This window comes from Cephus cinctus, unplaced genomic scaffold (assembly GCF_000341935.2).
Source record: "Cephus cinctus unplaced genomic scaffold, Ccin1 Ccin1_scaffold0087, whole genome shotgun sequence".
Lineage (NCBI taxonomy): Eukaryota > Metazoa > Arthropoda > Insecta > Hymenoptera > Cephidae > Cephus > Cephus cinctus.
This window is the reverse complement of record NW_014332826.1, coordinates 199,538-209,263: the sequence shown is the minus strand read 5'-3', so window position 1 is coordinate 209,263 and position 9,726 is coordinate 199,538. Positions and strand designations below refer to the sequence as shown.

Genomic DNA, 9,726 nt, shown 5'->3' with positions numbered 1-9,726 from the left:
GGAGGGGTGAGTCGTTCTTCCGGTATGGGGTAAAGTTGGGTCAGAGGGCCAAGGGGATCGAAACAAAGCTTTATAGTCGGTCCAGGACTTTGGAATCCTGCTAATTGCATTTTATGCAGCCTCTCGTATAGCCCAGAATGCCCGTTCCTCGTTAAGCGTACACTCGGAGAAGCAAATAGCGTATAGTAGATTATGAAAATAATTGCGAGCGGTGCCAACGACAAATGCTCGGCCATCCGTGTGGGTACAGCTCGAACTTCCCCCTCCGACCATTTTCTACTCGCTGTTATACACGCATTAGGAAACCCTTGCGCGAGTGTAAGTACATCGCCGCCACCGGGCGTACGTAATAACAGAAATAACAGCAATATGGACATTTCGCACGAGGAACGACCAACGTTAACGCGGTAAAACCGGGCGGTCTTTGTTTCGCGTCATAAATTATCAGGATGCCCTGGTGCTTCCGGAACGCAAGGATTTCGTCCTGGTCTATCTGTCTCTGAAGTACGTTGAAACGAGTATGACGTCACGATGGAAAGGATACCTGACGATAATTTTTTTTTCCATTTTTTCTCCACTAATTAAATTTCCAAAAACAGTCACAATCTTACGCAAACGATAATTGGTAAAAAAAAAAAATGTTTCCATCTGACGTCATAATTTCTCATCGAACACCCTGTATATCTATTATCTTGTATATAACCCACGGGTCCTCCTTGTGGAACTTTACCTGTTCCTGCCCAACCTACCCACGCTCTCACGAAAGATCCCGCGAAGACGAGATCCACCGACTGCACATGTGACTGTACGTAAATTCATATGTGAACTATCCGAAGACTATCGTACGAGTATCGTAATGTATATTTCTATCGCGTGATGGGTACCGGCACTATCGTCGGGTCCATGTAGGGTACCCGTAAAATTCTACAGGGTGTCCTACGAAATGACGCCATACGATCGTTCCGAGTTATGTAACAGTGATTAGATAAACGTCTTCGACGATGATGCTACCTTAAAGGCTGCCTTTCACGAGAGACGAATAGACCATCGTGAAATCGTACGCTCTACAGGGGTATCACGTGTCTGGAAAGTCCTCGAGGGCCTCCTCTGATCTTCGAAAAGGGAGAAATTCGCTGCTGCCGTTGCTGAGCGTACAAGGGCTTAAACGGGATTGCTGAAGGATCCTGGGAACCGCGCGACGTAAGGACAAAGATGATATCCTTGTGGTTCTGACGTGAATCTTCTTCACCGCTGGCCCTCTTCTCGCTCAAGCCAGAGGAAACCGAGTGGCTCGTCTGCAAACTTTGATTGCATCTACACTATCGCGATGCGAGTTCCCTATACCTTGCTTCGTGTAAATATATATTTATACGTCTCGTACGATGCTGCTGGTCGCGCATATGAAATTCCACGAGGTTACAACTCCAGTTCTATGGACCTAAATAGATTACAAGAATGTGACTTCGTTAGGCGTGTAGGAAAAAAAATGTTTCTTTTTTTTTTTATACGTCAGATAATCTGGCTATATTATGACAGCTAGACGATGACACGTGCCTTTTAAATTATATATGTATATACATATGTAGGGGCACTCATGTAGTACGTATGATAAATAGTATCTGGACGATAGTAACTATATATGGAAATGCATTATCACAAGGTCAAATCTGAAATTCCATAAAGGATAAAAGCGGCGTCCATCAGCATTAAGTCGTATGTCAATTTCCCCCCCTCTTCTACCCCTCCAATCTCTTTCCCCTCTGATTTGTAACGATATATAACAGTCTAGTTGTAATTGGTTGATAATAATTGCACAGTTACGGTCAGGTAGCGCAATTCCAGCAATTATCGTTATCAATTTCCGAGAAGGTGCGGTGCTATTTTAATTGAGCGTGAAAGCGTGCTGTGCGCGCCGCGCTGGACCGCGGTTCTTGGAAGCACAAATCTGTCGCGGGAACCAGACTGCCCGTGTGTGTCTGACGGTGAACTGTAAAGGCTGACATACATGCAAACTGCCCAAGTACGAGTGTACTCTGTGTATCTAATTAACGCGATTAAATGTATATCGTAACGAAAATTGATTTTTTTCATCGGGATTCAATTATTTTCGATATTTTATTTTAAAAAATACTATTCTTGGCGTGTATCAAAAATATACCGGGTGATCTCACGAGTAATGCATTTTTCGCTTTAATGGCGCACAAGTGCCTGAAAACCACATTGCTTATGGGATAACCTGATAACGCGGTTGGTATATGAAATTGCATTCAAGTGCGATCGGTAGCAATTCCTGATAAGTTTCAACTCGAAGAAAGTCAAAGTTGATAAAAGACTCGTCGACTGGCGCGATCGATTAAAGTAAAGTCAACCTAGGTGAATTTTCGTTACAGCGACAAGATAAGTCATACGGGCAAAAAGTAACTGAAGGAGGTTAATAATGTTGGTCGCTTCTGCTTTTTACTTGGACAAAAGAAGCAGCTCGAAGAACCCGTGTAATAAACCCTTAATAACTTGCACGTCAAAGATATTCAAGTACTGCACATTTCTACGGCTGTACCTGACAGCTACACGTCTTCGCTTTAACTGCGACTCGTAATATTCTTTTCTTCGCTTTTCTGATTTTCATTTAACGTTCGACTTCGCACACCGTCCGTTGACTCTTCCATTGGAATATTAGCCAAGGCAACTAAGAAGCAAATTTGTATGCAGTACAGTCAAGGCGTGTATAGCGCAATATTGATTATTGCCGGACAGAATTCAATTAACAATTAATTAACGAAACACGTAGAGATTGAAAAATTCTTTTATTCATTTTTTAACGAGTCCCTTTGTTTCTTCTTTTTTCAGAGATCTCCAAGGGAACAACATCTCCGTAATCTTCAATACGGACTTTGAGGACATGGCGACTCTTCATGTTCTGTATGTATTACTATCCTTAATTAATTGCATTTTTTTTTATAATTCCGATTACCTTAGTGCCAATATGCACGTGCAGCATCTGCGTACCTAAGTAATCGATGTCGTGCAGAGTAATACGAAATAACAGACTTGAAGCTCTCGTTGTAGTGAAAAAAATATATTCCCACCTGTGACTCGCAACTGTACAATTAAAAATTTGACAACTAAACGAGTTTATGTTTGCAGACAATTGTCAAACAATCAGATCCATACAATTGAGAAGGGAGCGTTCAAGGATTTGGTGGGCGTTGAAAAATTGCGACTCAACAACAATCAGATACGCCACTTGCCAGATTTACTGTTCAGCAACATGATGAATCTCAAGAGACTGTAAGTAAAGACAATAACAACTACCGAGAATCCATTAGAATATAGAAAAAGCACGTGATCGATCTGTCGACAAAAAATTAAAAAATTTTTTTTTTTTTTCAAAATTCTTTATAAACCGCACGACCTCCTTTTAATGTAATACCTCCCCTCGTTCTCCCCCCTCGCCGCCAGCATATTCGCGGTTGGCAACAACGATCGCCCGCGGTAACTGTTGACGTTTAATTAGTGGCATCGCGACAGTAATTAAAAATTGCACGAAACGTCAACGAAAATGCCCGATCCTTCACGAAGGTACCCGAGAGAGGCAGGCTTCATCCTTCCACGAGAATAATTCGCAAACGCTTACGTAACGTGCACGACAAACATGAGAAAATTGTAAACATAGTATACTATATATAGTATACAACAATGCTGTACAATGCCAAGAAAAAAAAGTAATGCATACATAACGGTATTCCGCTAGCGTGAAACCCGTATGGAAAAATAACGTAAAAGAAGCGTCGCGACGCTTCGCAATAGGTTGTCGGTAGAATAAAGAAAAGAAGAAGAATAATAAAAAAGGTTTCCACCGGGTCCTATAACACGTGTCCTATAGTGTTCTCTATTGCACGTTTCAGGACACGTGTGCATTGCAAACTTCGTGTAACAACGGGAATCCTATGTAGCCGCATAAACTTTTCACTGTTACCTATGACTCCGTAAGCGACCTACATTTTTATGTATTGTATATGTACTCTCGTGGGACTAGGTTAGGTTAGGTTACCGGGTATACTTACCCTCTCGTGCCTTATGAAATATGAGCGATGTACCATCGAGCACATTAACCTTATGCACGAAGGTTTTCTTGCTGTCGAACTTTCTAAGAGACCCCCGAATGGTGACGTCACCTTTTTTTCCTCGTTCCATATGCATTCCATACCCTGTACCGTTAAGTTCTACTTTTCGATTATCATTCTGAGCGGTACCCCTTATACATTGTTTTTACCCGCCTTGCGATAGGCTTCCTTCGTTGTCCCTTCTCTTCGCGGGAAAGTTCAAACGACGTCGACATCGATCGGCGTCAATCAGAGGCCTTTTACTGGGTTAAGACGAGTCCAATGAAATGCTATCACTATCGAATCGTTTTACACGAATCGTGCCGACTCCGCGAAGCCAACTCGCTGTAGCAGCGAAACGTACGGCGATGCGGTTCCCTTGTATACGGCTCGTTAATGCGGCACTTGGCAGCTGCCACCACTTGATAACTCGGAATGAAAACTGTGCACGTGATGAATCCTAGTTCGTAACACTTTATACGAGATGAGCAAATTCCATGGGTCCAGACCCGGTACAGAAATGGCATAGCCACCATCCATCATGCGCTAAAGTGGATAGTAGACGCCATGGATGGCTCGGGCTGCTCGAACGAGACTCGAAAGTTTCTAGTGCTCGAACGTCGAGCCAGTTTTTGAGATAACGCCAGATTCCACTTTGAGCTTCCCAGAAGTGGCTGACGCCACTTCCGTCGCGTCTTCGTCACTGCATATAGCGAATTTATAGGACGTTGATGCTGGAGACTTTGCTAGCTAATTGGATTTCAAATTGATATATATATATGCAGGTATGTAACTCAAGCAGCCGTCCATTCATCCATTTAATCAGATACGTATCCAGGCTAGTCATTCTCTCTCATCCACCTGCTGCTTCTATGACCTATATCTAATCCGGTCCAACTGGATGCTGTTTAGCCGGTTAAAGTTTGTGGATGATGAAAGTTTATGACTTTGGGATTCTTTCGTTTCTCAAGATTTTCAGATAGCAAAAGTAGCGGAATGCTCACGACGTTACATGACTAACGACCTGGCCCCTTGTAGACCGGCGTCCCGACGCTTGTAACCATACGTATGTACATCGGTGTAACTGAGACGCATGTACTGGCAATCCCCAGCCGGATAAGTACCGTCGACTTGCTGCAGTATTCAATGCACTGAATAATTTGTCGAAAATGTAGGACGAACTCGCGACTGCCGTTCGAAGTAGTTCAGGCCAGTGCACCGACGCCGATTGTGCCAGAACGACGCCCCACCCCCCTGGCCATATCAGATACACATTTACCTACACATTTCAGACTCTCGCATTTACCCCTATCGATGATGGATTGAATTTAATCAGCTTGAGAATATTTTCGTGAAATTTGTATTTTTCTCACAAAATTGCGTGACATCGTAAATAATAAAAAAAAAATTAAATTATTCCATATCGAAAATTATGATTATCTTTAACAAAAAATTTTTTGGGTTTTTTTCACAGAGATTTGAGTTACAATCAAATAACTATGATTGGACCCAAAACCCTTAGAGGGGTGTCATCCCTTAAGCATTTGTGAGTATTCGATCTTGTTCCTTACTGTTATTGATTTTAGTTGACTGCCTTGTAGTTTGTATTGATTATGGAAACAATTTTTTTTACAGATTATTGGATAACAACGTTTTGACCTGCATCGACGAGGCGTCGATACGCGAACTCAAAGATTTGGAAGTTTTGTAAGTGCCCGAATATATCTCGCATTAAGTTTTCGGAATGCCGTCGTCGTTATCAATTGTTCGCGCGGCTTATCAATTATTGACAAATTGATCGTTCTTACGCAGAACGCTGAACAACAACAAACTGACGAGTCTCGGCAAGGAAATGCTGTCAGGACTGTCGCGTCTGCGGACGTTGAAGCTTGCTGAAAATTCATTGACGTGCGATTGCCATCTCGCCTGGCTCTCTAGACTGTTAAGGTCTTTCTCGCGTCTCGGCCAGAATACACGATGTTCCCTGCCGCCCTATCTCAAGAATCAAAAATTGTCGGATTTGCAGGTGCGATTTTTTTTTTTTTTTTTTTTTTTTCCTAATAAACATATCATATATCCCATATCCACATATCCCATTTTTTTCCTAATAAACATTTCCTAATAAACGATAAACATATTATGCAATTTTATCTTAAACTTTAAAAAATTTCGAACCATCAAGGAGCACGAGTTCAAATGTTCAGGACCTGTTGAACGAACAGGTTCGGAATGCAGTGCCGAACCACTGTGTCCGCATCCGTGCAGATGCGAAGAGGATATCGTCGACTGCAGGGAAAAGTCTTTAACGAAAATTCCCACTCATCTGCCGGAAGACACTACGGAACTGTAAGTGAAATATCCCTGTGGCAAAGACAAACGGTGATAACGATATGAAACAAAATTTGACAATACAACATACGGTTTCTCTTGACTTGCAGTCGACTAGAGCAGAATAACATCACGGAGATACCACCCAAGGCCTTTTCACCCTACAGAAAGTTACGGAGACTGTAAGCAACCCTTAACTCTGCCTTACCTGCCCCACCAACCCGCACCAAGAACCCCCGGGCGAAATTGTATTAAATAAAAAATTTTTTTCTTTCAGAGACCTGAGTAACAATAAAATTCAGAAAGTAGCCTCAGACGCCTTTCACGGCCTCAAATCCCTGGAATCAATGTACGGTTATATAACTTTTTTTGCGTAATTCGAATATTTCATTAATTTAATAAATTTTTCGCCTCTATCTCTAAACATCCAACCGTTTCAGTGTACTTTACGGAAACAACATAACCGAGCTGCCCGGCGGCGTCTTTCACGGTCTGACCAGCCTGCAGCTACTGTGAGTAACTTTTCTCTCGTCCCAGACGTCAGCTAGCGCTATCACGCATGTATATTCATACGTACCTAGATAAATCACAGCAGTGGTACTAGCGACAGTTAATGATTCGCACCGTAGGTAAATAACCGCGAGCGATAAAACAAGTTGAAACTGCATGTAACACTTCATAAACGTGAGAATTAGCATTGATGTGATCTATTAATTTGTTCCGAGAAAACTGTGCCGCGTCAGTCGTACAGTGACCGTGTACAGTATTAGCACCATTACAGTCACTCACCTCAGGCCAGAATAATTCCAGCGGTGCTACTCAAGAGATTTGCATTATGCATAACACCTATATAGCCCACGCCAGTGTCTCTGTACGCCTTTGGCCTTTATCGTATTTTTCAGTCTCCCTGACAATTGGACGATTGTTTTATTCCAGGCTACTCAACGCTAACGAGATATCCTGCATCAGGACGGATCTCTTTCGCGATCTGACCAGCCTGACGTTGCTGTCTCTCTACGACAATAACATCCAGTCCTTGGCCAACGGAACTTTCGCCAACCTACGCAGCATACGTACACTGTCTGTATCGGGCTGAGTTTAATTTTTAACGTAGCCCCGAGTCTCTCATTTATTTTTATCCTCCTTCGTCTGAAACCGTATTATAAAAAATATCTACTATTTCCATCTTCCCCTTTCAGACACCTGGCAAAGAACCCATTCATTTGCGACTGCAATTTACGCTGGCTGGGCGCCTACCTTCATGCTCATCCGATTGAGACCTCGGGAGCGAGGTGCGCCGCACCTAAACGAAGCGTCAAGAGAAAAATCGACATGATGAAGGACGACAAGTTCAAATGTAAGGGTAAGCACGATTCGACTTCTGAGTTTCTCTTCTTACTTCGACAGGGTGATTAAGGTTTGTACCCCCCTTATCCCACTTTGGAATTCATATCATTTGGCCATCTTCATCTTCATCCTCGTCCTCGTCACCGGTACTATTGTTCCTCTCTCTCTCTCTCTCTCTTTCCTGTGCTTGTTAATCATCAATGTGACGTAGTATAACCTGGTTCAATTTCTGTGGTAACCACTATTGTCTTCTCTCTCTGTATCCGTCTATTTCTCTATTTCTCTCTCTCTTTATTCTGTTCTTCCTATTCGTGTTCGTCATACCAATCAGACGTATGACTTCGTACGTTAGCGTCCCTTTCAGGATATTTCTTATCTGCGTTTGCTCCTTTAAAATTGATATCCCACCTCCACGAGGATCACGAAGACGGGCATCCTAGGGTACGTATTGATAATGCGTACCATCCTCCGGATACGCACGATGGTCAGACTGCTCGATGCATAAATCGATAACGAGGAGAGTCTCGTGATGAGAATTTGACGATGACGTAATTAATTGGTCCTTCAGTCATTATGAGCTTTTAACGGATTTCTACCGAGGTCAAGGTAATGTTGCATGTGTCACTCCTATGCCAAGCTTATTAACATTCGTTTAATCGCGTTAGGAACCAAAGGAAAAAAAAAATCGACGAATCGTTCGGATTTAAAAATATGGGGGTCACTGTCATCGAAACAGCCTGACCTGACCTTTGTAAAAATTTCCAGATCATCCTCGGAAGATAACGATTCTAGGCAGTGTCACAATCATCCGCCTCATGAAAAAAAAAAAAAATTCCACCGGATGAACACTCCTTCCTACGACACTCGAAGTCATCCAAATCAGCCCATCCAATGAAAATTCGTGATAACGCATGATCATCGTAACGTCGTAAATTCCTGATCAACCGTTTACTAGATCAGGCAAAAGGACCTTGGGAAATCTGTCTCACGCCAAAGAGGATTGTTCGCAGGTGACGAGGAGTTACTGACCAAAAGAGCCGGCGAGTGCGTACTGCCTGGTGCGTGTCCAGCATCCTGTACCTGCGACAAGGCCACCGTCGACTGCTCCAACAAGAAACTCACGTCGATACCAAAGGACATACCGATCTATACTTCCACCTTGTAAGTTCTCGTCTTGAAACCGTTAAGTGGTCCAGGACCAGCATTGGCCCAAAAGTGGTCCAAGATCGTGCGGTACCAAACTGCATTGAGATTAACGTGGAGGAAAAGTTCATCTCGTATGGAGGAGAAAGAGTAACCATGTCCCTTGTAGGTTGTTGGGAAATAACGAGCTGGATAAGATCAGAGCGGACGGACTTTTCGAGAAGCTGCCAGAGCTGCGGCATCTGGACCTCAGGAGGAACAAGATCTCACGGATCGAAGCATCTGCCTTTCAGGGAGCCCACAAACTCACTGACTTGTAAGTTACGCAATACACTGTCAATAAGATGGAATTTAGCTGTTCCTGGTAAAGGGTAAAAAAAAATATAAAAAAAAAATAAAAAAAGAGGAAAGTAATAAAAAATAGAGGAGAAGCAATCCGTTCGAGATCCGTTATTGGGACTCGCCGAGGCGTAACGCGTTTCATTTGGTACCGGAAGGACGGAGGCATTCCCATTCTAATGGGGATGGGTTATTGGTACCTTCGGGCCGTCAAGTAAATTTTCGTTAACGATGACACTAATGACACTGTCATTTATTCACTGACAGGCTCCTCTCGGAAAATAAGCTGAGGGAAGTGCACAACAAGATGTTCACGGGTTTGGCGAATTTAAAGACGCTGTAAGTAGAATTTAAAAACTCGCCTTGCTGCATTCCTCGGCACCGTGGAGAGGCCCCGCATGAATGGGGTCTCCGCGAGGTCGTAAACTTGAATATTTTCTTTTTCATTGAAAAAAAAAAAAAAAAA

General features: G+C 43.0%; 1 protein-coding gene across 4 annotated transcripts in view; it reads left to right on the top strand.

The window, feature by feature from the left end:
• The window catches only part of LOC107273155 (protein slit), a 135,657-nt gene that overhangs the window by 117,964 nt on the left and 7,967 nt on the right, over positions 1 to 9,726 (top strand). For 3 of the 4 annotated variants that reach the window (XM_015751066.2, XM_025089680.1, XM_025089684.1), the window contains 14 exons: positions 2,848 to 2,919; positions 3,145 to 3,288; positions 5,578 to 5,649; positions 5,739 to 5,810; positions 5,916 to 6,129; positions 6,286 to 6,449; positions 6,542 to 6,613; positions 6,709 to 6,780; positions 6,872 to 6,943; positions 7,368 to 7,511; positions 7,631 to 7,794; positions 8,789 to 8,939; positions 9,091 to 9,237; positions 9,528 to 9,599. In XM_015751066.2, the coding sequence (XP_015606552.1) occupies positions 2,848 to 2,919; positions 3,145 to 3,288; positions 5,578 to 5,649; positions 5,739 to 5,810; positions 5,916 to 6,129; positions 6,286 to 6,449; positions 6,542 to 6,613; positions 6,709 to 6,780; positions 6,872 to 6,943; positions 7,368 to 7,511; positions 7,631 to 7,794; positions 8,789 to 8,939; positions 9,091 to 9,237; positions 9,528 to 9,599 (1,632 nt within the window). The remainder of the gene's footprint in view (positions 1 to 2,847; positions 2,920 to 3,144; positions 3,289 to 5,577; positions 5,650 to 5,738; positions 5,811 to 5,915; positions 6,130 to 6,285; positions 6,450 to 6,541; positions 6,614 to 6,708; positions 6,781 to 6,871; positions 6,944 to 7,367; positions 7,512 to 7,630; positions 7,795 to 8,788; positions 8,940 to 9,090; positions 9,238 to 9,527; positions 9,600 to 9,726) is intronic. The other variant, XM_015751059.2, reaches the window with a different exon arrangement.